The sequence below is a fragment of the Sphaerodactylus townsendi genome, linkage group LG06 (genome assembly GCF_021028975.2).
Source record: "Sphaerodactylus townsendi isolate TG3544 linkage group LG06, MPM_Stown_v2.3, whole genome shotgun sequence".
Classification (NCBI taxonomy): domain Eukaryota; kingdom Metazoa; phylum Chordata; class Lepidosauria; order Squamata; family Sphaerodactylidae; genus Sphaerodactylus; species Sphaerodactylus townsendi.
Window position 1 is genome coordinate 30,226,652 of NC_059430.1, and position 15,933 is coordinate 30,242,584.

The window sequence follows — 15,933 nt, forward strand, 5'->3', positions numbered from 1 at the left end:
TCCCTCTCACTCAGGCGCTGCGATGTATTTTTCCGTCCCTCTCTCGTTTGTTGCTTTCACGGCGCATGCTCCGAAATGTTCCTTACGTGACTGTCCTCTCCCCCCACCTTTGGGCTGCCGCCCGCCCTTGCCATTTGTCCAGGGGAGGCAGCAGGAGGAGGAGATGTCGACAACAGCCGCGCGCGCGCTCGTGTGGGAGCCGAGCACGCGCGCTGTTGTCATTGGTGCGGCTTGACTGACTAGCTGGCTGGGCTGGCGGTGGCTGTTGGCTGGGAGGGGGGAGGAGGAGGAGGAGGAGGGGAGCGCGCGGGCGAGCGAGGAGAGCGGGGTGGCTCAGTCAGTCAGTCGGGAGTTCTTTAAAGATGGCCGGAGCGGCGGCGGCGACCGCGGCCACCAGCGCGACCCCCGTATACTGCGTCTGCCGGGAGCCCTACGATGTGAACCGCTTCATGATCGAGTGCGACATCTGCAAGGACTGGTTCCACGGCAGGTAAGGGCCGGCCGCCTCTTCGTCCCCTGAGGGGAAACAACAACAAAACGCCGCCCCCTCCTCAGAGGGGAGACCCCCGCCGTCCCCGCGCTGAGGGGGACCGGACGCGCCGAAGGACAATGAGGAGGAGGAGGCGGCTCCCCGGCGGAGAGGCCGCGGCGGTGTTGACGGGAGAGGAGCGCGGCTTCCCCTCAACCAGGAAGCGGCGTCGGCGACTCGCTCCTCTGTTCTCTCCCCCCCCCACCTCCGCCGAGTTATATAAGGACTCCGCTAAAGGGGGAGAGCCCGTGGGGGGCGGAAGGGCTCCTCGAGTTTGGCGGGACGGGGTCGGCCAAAAAGTTGGAGCCTCTTTAAAAATAATAATAAAAGAATGCAAAACGCCGTCGCTGTGGGGAAGCCGGTGTGGAAATCCATGTTTGGGGTGTGCGTGGGGATGTCTGACCGCTTCATGTGGGGGTACCCGATGCTCCCGTGCTCGTGTGGGCTGACGGTGCCGAAGTTGCGGGAGCTTCGGACTGTGACGTTGTGCGCGTCTGTGCATTGTGTCGTTATGTGTATTGTGTCTCCTCACCCCCGCCCGCCCCCGAAGAAAGGAAAAGTGCGAATGGAAAGCTAATAAAAAGGCCACCCAGCCCAGCAGCAGCCGCCACCGCCTCCTGGCTGCAAGGGAGGAGGAGGGGGGTATCCATGGGCATTTAAACAAAGGAGCAAGTTTCGGGGGCCGGCTCGGTGGCGCAGGGGGCTATTATTTCCTCAGCTGGGCTTTGATCTGCCGACTACCTGCCCGAAGCCTGATCGTGGCGCGAAGTTTGGAGGCAGAAGCGGCGGTCGGGAAGGGGGGGGGGGTGTTTATCGGACGGCTGTTAAGGGGAAGTGCCCTTTGATTGACAACGGGACATTTAAATACCCCTCATTTAACAAAAACAGAGTCACGATGGAGCGGGTGAGACAGCCTCGTCTCCCTCTGCTGGCTTTCGACAGGAAGCTGATTTTAAAGGGCCAGAGCTCACGTTTCTGATCGTGTCCTAGTCTGAGACATGGATATATATATTTTAAAGGTAACTGGAGGGTCTGTGACTCTTCCCCAGGAGTTGAGCCTCCCACGGTGATTATTGTAGCATGTTGTTCTCATTGGCAGGCATCTCCTCAGTCCACTTTCCAAATGCACCTGCCTCCCCTTCCCAGGTGCAGAGATTTCCCCCTCCTCTCGCTCTGTGTTTGAGCTGAGCAGGTTCAGTGTGTCCTGTTACATTTGGATTATTGGAGATTAAACACTTTGCCAAGAATGCTCATAAGGTGACGTTGTGATGCTGCCTGTAGGTGCAAATTTAAGCCTCAGGATTAATTTAGGCAGCTGCGAAACCCATAAATAAGAGCTTATTAGCCAGTGTTACTACTAAAGTTCTGGGAAAGGATAAATAAATACTTCATTCAGATCGAAATATTTTAACTTGAATTTTTAAACTGTTATGTAACCAGTTGAACAAAGCATTCCAAGAATATTCTGATTCCTATTGAATTCAGACAGTGCTTAACAGCAGCTAAACAACTTGCTTAAAGTATGTGGCAGAATAGCTATACACATTTATACATTTAGCAGAAAAGTGGAGAAGTATAGAGCATAGGATTGGCTGGCAGGAAATTTTTGAAGAATAGTTCAAAGGCTCCTGTTTGATAGAGCAGATGGAAATAGTTATGCACAAAAGCTCAGTTACTTTAGATGTGTATATATATGGTCATTTTCTGCATTTGATGTTAGTCTGTGAGCAAGAGGCAATAAAAACTTATTTTAACTGCTCCAATCAAATCAAATGTGCTTCTTGCATAAAAGTCAAGATCCATTATCTGGTCAGTCAAACTCAACATCTGTTTAGTAACTGCTGGATAGTCTTATTGCATAAACTTATCAAACATAGTGGTGCTATCTAAGCATGCAGCTTCGTCCGCTGTGTCGTGATTTCTGCTACACTGGGTTTCACTCCCAAGTAAGTGTTAATAGCATTGCTGCCTAAGAGTGTATTATCTGTACTGTAGTACACATTTCTGTATATAACTGTCTCTTTGAACTGAAACACTTCTCAAGTGGTCTGAGAACAGCATTGTTATTGCTTGCTTCCTGCAGTGCCTATCCTTTTGTCACAGGGAAGTTCACAAGCAGGACATAAAAATATCTCTAAATTTAGATCTCTGTAAGTTTATGCAATTTTTGCTGTTTGGATCCCCTTTATAAAAATTGTTCACAGGACTTGTGTGCCTTTTCACTGCAACATCACCCTGCAGTGGCATTTCTAATCAGCTCTTCATTGTGACCCTAAAGATAACTTTTCTAATTTGCTACAAACAGATTTAGAACTCGTTAGTGTGTCATACTGCATGGAATAAGTTTTCAGTGGCTATCTCATAGTTACAGCCAACGTCAGGACACTACTGGAAGGGCGGTGGGTTTCATTTCAGTTTCTAAACATCTCTTCAGAAATTTGTCATAGCTCTTTTAACAGGTTTAGGTGTTTTAGGTATTTTTTGATACTCATGTTTCATTTGTAGATATGATCCTAATTTATGTGCTTCTGCTGCTGTCTGTGAATAAGTTTTTAAAAAGATTGATGCCAGTTTAGATCTTGTCTAAATCCACATATTTGTGAATCCCCTCCCCATCATTTAAGTCCATTAAATCCACATATTTGTGGGTCTCCTCCCCATCATTTAACTCCATTAAACAGTAATTAGAAGATCCTTCTGTATGAATCTGATAACTGTTCTTAGGGGCCTTTGGTGCAGAATTTGTCAACTGCAACAGAAATTCATTTACTGAAAGGATCTACTAGATTACCATTGTCTGCTTCTGGAGTTCATATACTTGTTGAGACCTTGGGATGTTTTATACAAGGTCTTTTATACAAGCCATACTGTTTGATGCCAAAATATCATATTCAGTTGTTTGTTCAACTAGCAGTTTACCTAGATAGATTTGAGGTGAGTTGGCCTATAGTTTCCTAAGTCTTCGTAGTCATCTTTTCAGGTACAAAAATCTGAAATCGCTTTTAAATTGTTACTGACGCTAACTATGCTCTGTTCCACATAAAGATGATAGTAGATTGTATATTCTCCCACCTCAGAACAAAGCACGTCGGATCTTCTTTGTTATAGAATGCTCTGCCTGGGTTCTAGTGCCTACCCAGCCCTGCTTTTGTCCATCAGTTTGAAAGTTTGGAAGTAAAATACATTTTGACATAAATGCTCTTGTATCAAAGTACCATGTTCAATAATGCACAAAGAATGAGTGATAATTCTCATCTGTGTTTAGGACTACATTCTAATGCGGAACCATACGACTTTCTCAATTGCCGCACCTCAACTGACCTTCTTTATGTGGAACAGAGTTTATCTTGTCAGTGCGCAGTGTGTCAGAATAAAGGCGTGTGTCGTACTTTCTTCGTTTTGTCCAGCTTGGCAGTTGTTTGTTGCTTCCTCCTGAGAGGCCTCAAATAATTTACCTGTGGGTGAGTTATCCCACAATGGTAGTACAGAGATGCACAGACTGATACAGAGTGATCAGGGCACTGATACAGAGTGTAAGCCATTGATCACTTATCCTATTTTACTAGGTAACTTTCAATATGTTTATTTGATGTAAATAGTCAAGAGTTCAATGGGGTGGTCTGTGAGGAGATCTGTCGCTAAATTTTGCTCTGTTATAATATAAGCAAGTTAATAACCTCATAGAATTGTTTGTTTTAAATTAGAAGTAGGGTAGTGTATTAGCATATAAATGTAGCATTCTTTGAATGAGTAATTATATAAACTTTTGTTTCATCCACTATGTCCTTTTCTAAGGCTGAAGGAGACTTGGGCCGAATATAAACATGAAGCCATTGTGTAAGAAAAGCCCTCCTATTTTGACATCTCCTATTTGTTTTTTAAACTGAATTGCTTTACTTGCGTTTTAATAATGTGGCATGTTAAAAATCTGTGACCTAGGTAAGTGCTATGGTGGCATGTTCACGTTGTACACACAGCATCTGAAGACTTGCTTTAGAACAGACACATGATATGTACAATAGATATTTTTGTCACATGCCTGAGACTTTTATATGGGGCCTTGGAGTGTTAAGATTAAACTAGACAGAAGTATGCTTGAACGTGGTTGACTTATTTACGCATTGCACTCTCTCTGTAAAAATTGTATTGAGAAAAATGTTCTGAGGCTACTAAGTTTGAAGCAAAAATGCTTCTGAACTGCTTCCAGAGGTCTGAACCTTTCCCACATGTACTACAGGTGTGTTTCTTTTCTTTCTTCCCCATAATATCATAGTGCATTTGAGAACATAAGAAAGAGCCTGCTGGATCAGAGCAGAGTCCATCTGGTCCAGCACTCTGCTACTTGCAGTGGCCCACCAGATGCCTTTGGGACCTCACATGCAGATGTGAAAGCAGTGGCCTGCTGCTGCTCCTGAACACCTGGTCTGCTAAGGCATTTGCAATCTCAGATCAAGGAGGAGAATCCAAGATTTCAGGTAGCCATGGCAGACTCGAAGCTTCTCCTCATAAATCCTGTCCAAAAGCCCCTTTAAAAGGCTTTTATCCCAGGTTAGTGGGCCATGTCCACTCACCTCCTGTGGCAGCATATTCCAAACACCAATCAGACATTGTGTGAAAAAAATGTTTCCTTTTATTAGTCCTAATTCTTCCCCCCAGCATTTTCAATGAATGCCCCCTGGTTCTGGAGTTATTGTGAGAAAGAGAAAAATTTCTCTGTCGAGCCATTTTTTCTACCCATCATGCGTGATTTTATAGACTCTTCCAGATCATATCCCCCCTCAGACGTCTCCTTTCCAAAATAAAGAGTCCCAAATGCTGCAGCCTCTCCTCATAAAGAAGGTGCTCCAATCCCTCAATGATCCTCGTTGCCCTTCTCTGCACTTTTTCTATCTCTTCGATATCCTGTTTGAGATGTGGCAACCAGGAGACTGAACACAGTTACTCTCAAGATGCTATGCGGTCGCAACCACTGCTTTGTTATAATAAGGGCATGATAATCTTTTGCAGTTTTAATATCAATTCCTTTTCCTAATTATCCCCAGCATAGAGTTTACCTTTTTCACAGCTGCCATGCATTGAGTTGACATTCCCATGGAACTATCAACTAAGACACCCAAATCGCTTTCCTGGTCTTTGACTGATAGCACTGATCCCCTGTAAAGCGTAGTATGTGAAGTTTGGGATTTTTTTTGCCCCCCTATGTGCATCACTTTGCATTTTGCTACATTGAACTGCATTTGCCATTTCTTAGCCCAAAATTCACACATAATAATTTATCAAAGGTCAGCTTGGAGCTCTTCATGAAATCAACTGCGGTTCTGCCCCCCCCACCACGCCTAAAATAATTTGGTATCATCCGCAAAATTTGTGTACCTTCTTGATTTTTCCTGGCTTTTCTCTGATTTTTTCTAATTCTATTTTGCTGCAAAGTTTTGAGAAAGGTTATACCAAAGCCTGAATGGCTCTTGCATGGGAAAGTAAGTTCAGATTTTCCTAGCTATGTAACAACCACATTTCTGGTCCCCATGGCAGCCTTCATCCCTGCCACTCGAGAATGTTTTTTGTTTTGCTTAATTGGTAATTGAATAGTGTTATGTTGTAACAATCTCCTTATCAGATGCAGTTAATTCCTGGTTTTCATTTTAAAGGCAGTGTAGTCTCTTTTATTGCAGAAAGATACCTTTCCCTTTATATCTAGTGACTAAAAAAAGAAGAGGAGAAAACTGGGCATTCTTAGAACCTGATCCCCAGATTGTTGTATCATGGAGATGATGCTATAACCATGTTCAGTTGCTGATTGAGAGAAAAGCTTTGAGAAGCCCCAATGGCATAGATAGGGTAAGGGGTACTGCCAGGATAGTAGGGTTGGGAAAATGCTAGGACACAGGTCTTATGGAAGCCTGTTGCCACTGCATTGTATTGGCAACCACAGCAGCACTGATGAAACCATACAATCTTGTTCCCATGTGGAAAACACCTTAGCATCTTTCAAATTCAATCCATTTATTATGATCCTAATCTAGCATTAGTAATAGCACAGGCATCCACTGCTGAATTGGGAGTTCTGTACACAGCCAAATCACATGGTCAATGTTGTCATCTTTGACAATGACAACCAATGTCGCTGGGGCTGGGGTTGATACTGGGAGCTGAATCCATTGTGGTGATCTGACAGTTCTAGAAGTTTTCATCCCTTACTGTCTTAGACCAAGTTCTAAAAGCGTCCAGAACCATGATTTCATGAACATGGAGCATTGTTTTTAACTGGCAATGTTCGTCTGACAATGATTTCTTCAGAGGAAATAAAATAAGAAAGCTAATGGTATTAGTGGGATGTTGTGTGGTTTCCGGGCTGTATGGCCGTGTTCTTGCAGCATTTTTTCCTGACATTTCGCCTGTATCTGTGGTTGGCATCTTCAGAGGATCATAGTATTTCTTTCTAAGCATTTGTATATTTTGCAATTCTGGAACAATGTTTCAGTGATCTGCTGGTTTGTGCCAGCACCACAGTTATTTAGCTCTGATACAGTTATAACTCAGAGGCAGAATTCATTAGCATCGGTCTTTTAAGTTCTACACAGGGCAGGTACCAGTTTGTTCAGTGCCTGTGTAAACTATGCCAGTTTTGGTCCCATTTCTTAAATTAGTTTTTGTAAAATTTTCTTTTGGTGACTTGTTTCTTACTGTATCATTCCACATAGCTTTTTGGTATTCTGGGCTTTGTGTAAAGATTTGCAAAACTGCATGTTTAAATTAGAAGTTTGTCTCTGTACAGTGCCAAGCATGCAACAACTTTTCGGACATGATATGCTGTTCATAAATCTTGAGCTTACATACTGGGCAGCAAATATGGCAGTAATACTTAAATCTTAGTGTTGATATGTAGCTTCATTTTTCCAAACTTGTAAAAAGCTGTCGATGCTTTGTTAGCTCTATGCTCTTATTAAAATTAATAAATAACACACAGTTAACTTTCCTTGCCTTGAGAGCCTGCTTGTTTTATGGTAAGAATCAGAGATAGTGGTAATCTGGTCAGTAAATTTGATTAGATTAGCAAATTTGCTTGTTTTAAGTGGTTTTCTTTCTATCACCAGAGGAATCTTAGCTTGCTAATTGCTTGCTGCTGAGATGGGACTTTTTTGTACATTGTGTGACAAATGCAGATGAACATAGATGTATTTTTTAAAGTGAATAGTTGCTGTGTCATAATGCTCAGTTTGTCAGCAAAGATCAGATTGTAAAGTAGTAGTAATGAGGGATGGTATATCACTCCATGAGATCTGTCAAGTGCTTTGTGAAAGTCACTGAGATGCAAATAGGGTGAGAATACTGCTCAGTGCACGAGCCAAATATTGTCACTTGGTTGATTGATTGCCTGTTTGTGTGTATGTTATATATTCTATGTTATATATTCTATGATAGAACCACATATTTTAATTGCATTGTGGTACAAAGTGATAGCCTACTTAATTCCAGTTTGCTGTTCTCTGTTCCGCAGAAATTAGGACACACATGTCTGTATGTTCTCCCTGCATCTGTGTTCTTCGTGTAAGATGTTTCTACCTTGCTTTCTTTTCTGCTGCCTCTCCTTTCTCCATCACTAGTCAGTTGAGATTTCTAGAGCTATTTGCATAAGACTTCCAGCCTGGCCCCTTTGGTTTCATGGCCCAACTGCATGGGGTTTTTGGTCTGCACTCTATGAACCATCTAGTCCAGCATTCTGGTCACACAGTGGGGACCAGACACTTATAGGAAGCCCTCAAACAAGAAGACTTCAGCAGCATCCTGCATGTGTTTCCCAGCAACTGACAACCAGGCATATTACCTCTCACACATCTCTTAGGGGTGCGTTTCAGTCGAACTGTGAGAGGTATTGTGTACCAGCCACAGCTGTGACAGTTGGAACCATGGTATGGTTCCGCAACAGCACCATCTGATGGACGTCAACAGCAACATAGATGTGTGTATGAAAGGTTATCCGTTTCTACTTGACTTTCAGTTCCTGTGTGTGTGTGGGGGGGAGAGAACTGGGCAGAACGTAGCTTGTTATCATGGTTTACCTTGGCCAGTGTGGTACATGAACTAGGTAAGTAGCTTAAAACACGCTGGGAGGCATGAGCGACGTTGTGTGAAAATTTCAAAGCAATTGGTCCAGTAGTTTGGGAGATTACCTGTCAGCAGAAAACGCACTGATAGATTTTTATATATATAGATGGGGACTCTACACTTAGAATACTGTGTAGAGTTCTGGTCACCATACCGAAAAGGGATATTGTAGATCTTGAAAAGGTGTAGAAAAAAACAATCAAAATGATCAGTGAGCCAGACAGCTGCCCCGTGACGATCACTTAAAGCACTTTCAATGTTTAATCTGGGGACCTCAGATTCTCCCTTTAAATCCATGCCGAAGGGGGTGGATTTAAAAGGAGAATCTGGGGGAATTTGGAGGGTGCCTGCTGTCAGGGGTGCAATTGTTAAGCTAGCAGCACCAAACTTTCAGGGTATCTTTAGGAGACTCTCCTGATGATACCACCCAGGTTTGGTGAAGTTTGGGTCAGGGGGTCCAAAGTTATGGACCTTCAGAGGTGTAGCCCCCATCTTCTATTAGCTCCCATTAGAAACAATGGGGGATGGGGCACCCCTTTTGGGAGTCCATAGCTTTGGACCCCTTGAACCAAATTTCACCAAACCTGGGTGGTATCAGTAGGAGACTATCCTGATGATACCTCCCATGTTTGGTGAAGTTTGGTTCAGGAGGTCCAAAGATATGGACCCTCAAAAGGGTAGCCCCATCAACTATTATCTCCCATTGGAAACAATGGGGGATGGGGCACCCCATTAAGGGGTCCATAACGTTGGACCCCCTGAACCAAACTTCACTAAACCTGGGTGGTATCATCAGGAGTGTCACCTGATGATAGCCTGAAATTTTGGTGCCGCTAGCCTAAAAACTGCATCCCCTGCAGGCCAAAAACCAGAAAAACACTTTAAAATTAAAAAACCCCACAAACTGGGGGCGGAGTTTCGGACATGCAATGGGGGGGTGGGGTTTGAACCCGAGAACCCTCCCTTACCTATGTCCTTGTCTCCAGTGACCATTCAGAAGCCTTGTTGAGCAAGAGCCCTATCTGGCAACATCCATTTTCTAAAAATGCTTGGTGCCCATTAGAAGAGGTGTTGGTGAATACCACATTGGGGATCCTGGTCTGTAAGTACTAGAACTTCCTGTCTTGTCACTGCTATTAGCCTAAGCTCTACCTCCTTCCCTCCTGAAAACATGTTGTGGAACACACATTTGCCTTGTATCTTCAGCACCGAATTTGAGTTTGAGATGAGAAGAATTCATTTAGCTTTCCAGCAAATGCCTTATCCTCCTTTAGTATTCCTTGAATTCTGATGTCATCCAGTTGTCCAGCTGCTTCCCTAGCAAATTTTCTGCTCTTGACATATTTAAGGAATTCTTCATTGTTGGCCTTTAAGCTTTTAGTAATGTATGTAAGTGCCATAAAGTTTCTCCCAACATATGGCAGCCTATGAATTAATGACCTATGAGTTAATGAATTAATGAGCCTATGAATTAATGACCTCCCAAACATCGTATCATTAACAGCCTTGCTGAGGTCTTGCAGGCTGAATTCCAGGGCATTTATTGAGTCAGTCCATCTCATATTGGGTATTTCTTTTTTCCTGCTACCTTGGAGATCCTGGCTTTTAGTCTCCTACCTTGCAGCTTAAATTTGTCTTATAGGACCTCATGACTACACTTTCCCACCTCATCGATACCAACGTGCACCATGACAGCTGACTCTGCCGGAGCACTACCTGTCAATCTATCTAGGTGCAGTTTGACCTATTGACTCATCTTTTTGAAGAAGAATACACTTTTTAAAAACACTTTTCACTCCAAGTCTAGCTAACTTATCTATCCATGCCAAGTATGTTCCTAAAATTATCTTTTATGTGAACGTCTGGACCCTGTGGCAGTTTAGTTTGTCTGTATTTTAATGATAGTGACTTTCCTTCTGCCAGCCAAATAAAATTTTTGTTAGTTCAGAGCAGTGGAGTCTTCAGTTGTTTCAATAAATATTATAGTAATTTTGTCATATTGCTGATATAAGCACTATCTTGCCTGCAGTAGAAAAATTTTTATAATTAGGAAATATTGCCTTTTTTAAAAAAAACCGAGCCATTGTATATGACTTGAGAAAGTAAAATATTAGGAAAGATTCTGGATTGAAATAATGCTTCACTTCTACACCTTGTGTTCCTTGCACAACATTTTAGGGAGCTTTATCTTAGATCACTGTGTAATAGATTTGTTTGGATATTGAAGAGCTAATGCGTAAGTGCAACAAGTATGTATATCAGCATTCCCTGAAAGAGATGCACAAAGTCTGAAGGGGAGATCTGTGTCTTCCTGGTTCATGTTTTCTGTGCATTTGGAGAAGCACATCACCCCTCTGTACTTTGTTCATCTCCTAATGCATAGAAGACATGAACTGGGGAGTTGCAGCCAGGTTGAGCTTCCTGGCACGTGTCCATTCTGTGTTGGTAGAGAATTGGTTCATGTTGGCGGAGAATTCTGCAGGATGCTGGCAGTGCTGAGATGACCTAAAATAAGGGAAGTATTGCTGCTGAAAGTATTAAGCTACATAATGTGTTAGACATGTCTGCTTCTGATGGAAGGTTCTGCCAATGCCTGTATTTTGAGATCACTGTATTGTATTATGCATATAGTTTGTGACAGGAACTTCTGTCTTCATTGCATGATTCCATTACACAGAAGGGAAGTGTCAGAAGGCATCCGTTCTTGCTGGTGTGGTATTACTTTGATGAAAACACTCCCCAGTTCTTCCCGTCTATATTCTAACATAGCATTTGTCGCTTTGCAGGGTTTCTTTTTTTAAATAAATAAATAAATTGTCTTAGCATGTGGCAGTCATTTTTTCATCAAATTCTTCTTGGATGAATATTGGATCAGGGTGCTGAAGCATTCTTTATTGGAGCATCTGTAGTCTACGTTTCCTGGCAGCAGTCTGTAGCCTAAAATCTGTCAACATATTATGCAGTTTAATGGAAATATCATTTAGAGTTTGTGTGATACCTTTGCTTTATTGACTTTATTACTTTTTAGGGGAAGAACAGGCTGTTGAACTCAGTGATTGCCCATAAGGAAACATAAATTCCCATGTATTTATTCAGCTCCTTTAGAAACTTTTGTGATATCTTGATTTTAAGTGAAAAATGTAAGAAATTCGTTAAACTGTGTAGTTTTCACTATATCAGTTTCTATCATGGAGCCTGCTTTGATGGTAAGGTAATGTGTCTCGATTGTGGTTAGTGATGGGTGAACCACCCATAATCTAATCTATTATTCAGAAAAATGTAATTAATTTCCTGGTTGCCTGCTGTGAAGATCTTCTGGCTCTGTGTTTGAGAGGAGTTTCTGGCATTGATGTTCATAAGAAATTATGATGCCAGCTTTTCTAGATATTTCATGTATATGCAGGAATTTTGAAAACCTCTGGATAGTTGTAGCATTTGGTGGCGAGGTCGATGTGACCAGAAGGATTCTGTTGATGCTGCTAAAGTTTGCAGTAGACTCTGAGATTCTTGAGCTGTACAGTGTCTAATTGCAAATTACTCTGAAAATTCAACTCCAACTCAGACCATTTGGGGTTTCATACAGAGATGTCAGAAGACCTATTCACTGATCCAAATTATTTTTTGAGGGGAGTGAATCACAGAATCCAGCAGGAATCTATCTCTAATATACTTTAATGTACCAGTTGCAAACTTATTTCTAATGTTTGCCGATCATATTATTGGACTTACTCAATGATGAAAAGAGAATCAATTCATATAAATATAGTGAAATGCAGGTGAATTATACATTCTTTATTATTTTTTATGTATGTAGTATGCCAGCATTTTGATAACATGGCGAGAATAGCCTTTATATCAAAAATGTGTGACTTGATTATCAGAGACCAAACAAATAGGATTTGATTGCATTTTATGATGTGAATCTTTGCTGAAAAGCTGAAAGAAATGTTCAGGCTTCCTCCAGTTGTATTTTCTAAACAACAAAGAACTTGCCCTTGTGATGGGCTAAAGTAGGCATCTTTAAGTTGACAGTTGGCATCTTCTAGAGTACTATAGTTACTCATCTGCTGAATGTGTAACAAAATAATAGGTGGTTGACTTGTTCATAATACTTCTAACATTTATGCATTTATTTATTTATTGTGGCATGCTGAGGCCACAAAATTGAATGTCTCTTCCCTATATATTTTTTTCACTTGTAGCTGTACTGCTGCTTTCATTTGTGTTATAGAACATATCTGCTGTTTGAAAATATTTAAGTACAAATGGAAAACTAGACTGAATCAAGACTTCTTGTTTAATTATTTAAATGTTTAAATGTTGTAATTAAACCCATGCTGTTAATAGCTTGAGAAGCTCCTTATAACTGCAGGTATCATAAACTTTCTATTCCAGAATTTCAGCTAGGTGATTTTCTCAGCCCATGTTGATTGATTTTCTCAGCCCATGAAACAGTAGATTTGCCTCAAATATAAGCCACATGATATTGCAGAAGTAGGAGAGAGCAAAATTGCCTTGAATCTAGTGTTCTTGTAATGGTTAAAAGTAAATCTTTTGTGTTTCTGCAATGTCTGTGTATCTGCTACCTGGTGACATAACATTGAAGAGACACGCAAAGTACAAGGTATTTCCCTTTAAGGAAAATGGGAATGTAACTCATTTGAATACCTTGTTAATACCAATGATAAGACAGCTGTCATCAAAATGTGCCAGGCAAATAATATATTCTTTAGAATTTTTAGGTATCTTCATATCTGCCTCAAACTGATGCCAGGGGATTTAAATAGACAGCACTAGCTTTTCAGGTCAGATATCCTTTGAATGGAATTAATATTTAATCTTAATTATTCAGACATTATGTGAAGTAGGCCTTTAAACTGATGATTCTTGTGGGAAATATTGAGTTCATTCTTGCTCAGCAGGGTATAGTGCTGATGTTGCTGCAAATGCAAAGAGCTTCTACATGAAATCTTTCTTACATTATTTTTAAAAGCCAGCTGCAGTAAGAAGGCATTATAAATTTTTAATTTATTGAGGTATAAAACCTATTTATTTTCATCTAATACTGTTGGGTGACCTACTGCAAGTAAGTTACTGAGCTTACTTCATTAAGAACAGCCTGATAGAATTAAAATTGCTTGTCCCCACTCTTCCCTCTGTGGTGCATGCCATACACAGGCTGTCTCCTTTCAGAGTCCGTGTAGTAAACAATAAATGCTCCATGGTGGGTGGCCTTCAACCTTTGCTTCTTCAGAACAGTACAATGAAAACCATATCAGCTATGTTTTAATAGCAATCTTGAATCAAATCAATTGTACATGTTGTACCAAGTAAGGTATCAGAGGGTAGCTGATACTGGAGAGCCACAGGTGAAAATGCCCTGACCCAAGTTCTAATCAGTCACTCTCAACCCTTGATTAGAAGGGACTTTGTGCTGGATATAGCAAGAAACTTCTTTGCTGATTAATGACTTCTCATGAGAGGCCAGCGGAACGTGGGTTAGAAGGATGCACAATTAAAGCAGCTCATAGAAGCAGAAAACTGCCAGAGTCCTAGACAACCTAAACTTCTCCTTTGGTGGATACATGAGAGAGGACATTTTTAGTGGCAGTCCCACGATTAGGGAACAATCTTCCCCTCAGGGAACATCCTAACCCCTAAATTCCCATCTTTAGGACACAGCTTGATTATGTTGTTATTTAGGACTGCATTTGATTTAAGCAGTACTAAACTGTACTATTAAATTTTGGTTTTATGTTTTTATGGACTCTACACTCTGAGCTCTATAGGAAAGAAAAGTGACTAATAAATATAATAAATAATTTAAATAAATTTCTGGTATTTATCTGAAAACCATGGTTTTTATGTATGGACACGAATCACAATTTCCACCAATTTATGTGAAGCATTAGTTTTACTCAGCTTTTCCAAATCCTTTCTAAAAACAACAACTCCAGTATGGATAACTGTCAGTTTTGTTTAAGTCTGTTTCTGGTAATAGAAACTGTAGCAAGCAATTCAAATTTTTCTGCCATAATCTTCTTTTAGCGTTCATTTCACCTTATGGTTAGGACCTGACCTGGGGTCAGCCTTTGTATGGGACAACGATACCTCCAAAGAGAAGGATTCTCCCATACCCACCACAGCTAAAGTTCCAGGCTCCTCAGTATTTTCATATGGAGGCCTTATGCCCAGAGCACATTAGTTGACCGCAATTAGGGATCTGATAGAGATGGTGACTCAGGAATCCATTGACTGGACCCATCTATCTCCAGAACCCCCACAATTCTACCAGGAGCAAAAAAGGGGTGGACCTGACAGGAATTGTGGACCAGGAAGAGCAGTGCACTCTTGGAAACTTCAGGTAGCCTGCAAGTTAGTCCTACTTGACAGGAGGGTGCTGCATTCTTAATCTTAGCAGGATCAGGGTTTCTATTCTAGCAACAGGAAGGGTGGAATAGTCAGTTCCTGTGAGAGTCCTTTGTTGAGAAGCTAACACCTGCTGGTTCAGTGCAGCATAAAACCAGCTCATGTACTAGTCTGGACAGCTCCATGCTGAGAGGGTCCTATATATATCCAGCCCCTTGTCTTAGCTCATTGGGTCTTGCTCCTGATCCTGTGGACAGCTCCAGCGCTGCTCTATTTCAACTGTGTACCATGTTCCTTTTTGCCACTGTTGGCCTGGTGAAAAACAGGGCATTCTTTTCTCCCTGTGCAGTTCCTGCTTTTGATGTATTTAAAGGCTTTCCTAGTAGATGTCATTGTGCTTTACAGCAATATACTCATATTTTAATTTTCAGCAGCTTTATCTGGTATATATCTGTGTTCTTAAAGCTGGTGCACTTCCTAAACTCCTCTTCAGAGAGCTGTCAACAGATGTAATCTGAAATTCACATTCTTTTTGAGTTTCTAGGGATTTAACATTGTTTTAACATAACTTTCAATTTCATTTTGACAATCACTTAATTTTTTAGAAAAAAAATCCTTTTTTGAACAGATGAAAATTGGCATTGGGTTTTTTTTATCAACCTTTCCTCCATATAAATGCTGAAGTCAGTAGCACTATGATCACTGTTTACAATGCTTGAATCTTGCAACAGGTCCTGAGCACCATTCAGAATCAAGTCTAGGATCTTTTCTTTAGTTAAATCTGTGGAAGGTTGTTCCAAGGTGTCATCATTTGTGATCTTTACAACTTATATCTTTTACATGCCTGTGAACACACATCTAGTTGACATGAAGATATTTGAAGTTGCCCATTATTGTACAGTTTTCTCCTTTGATTGCTTTCAGGGTAA

General features: G+C 41.4%; 1 protein-coding gene across 1 annotated transcript in view; it reads left to right on the forward strand.

Annotated features, from left to right (window-relative positions):
- Positions 1 to 314: 314 nt before the first annotated feature.
- Positions 315 to 15,933, forward strand: part of KDM7A (lysine demethylase 7A) — a 78,959-nt gene continuing 63,340 nt past the window's right edge. The window contains exon 1 of the mRNA XM_048499977.1: positions 315 to 490. Coding sequence (XP_048355934.1) covers positions 363 to 490 — 128 coding nt within the window. The 5' untranslated portion in view covers positions 315 to 362. The remainder of the gene's footprint in view (positions 491 to 15,933) is intronic.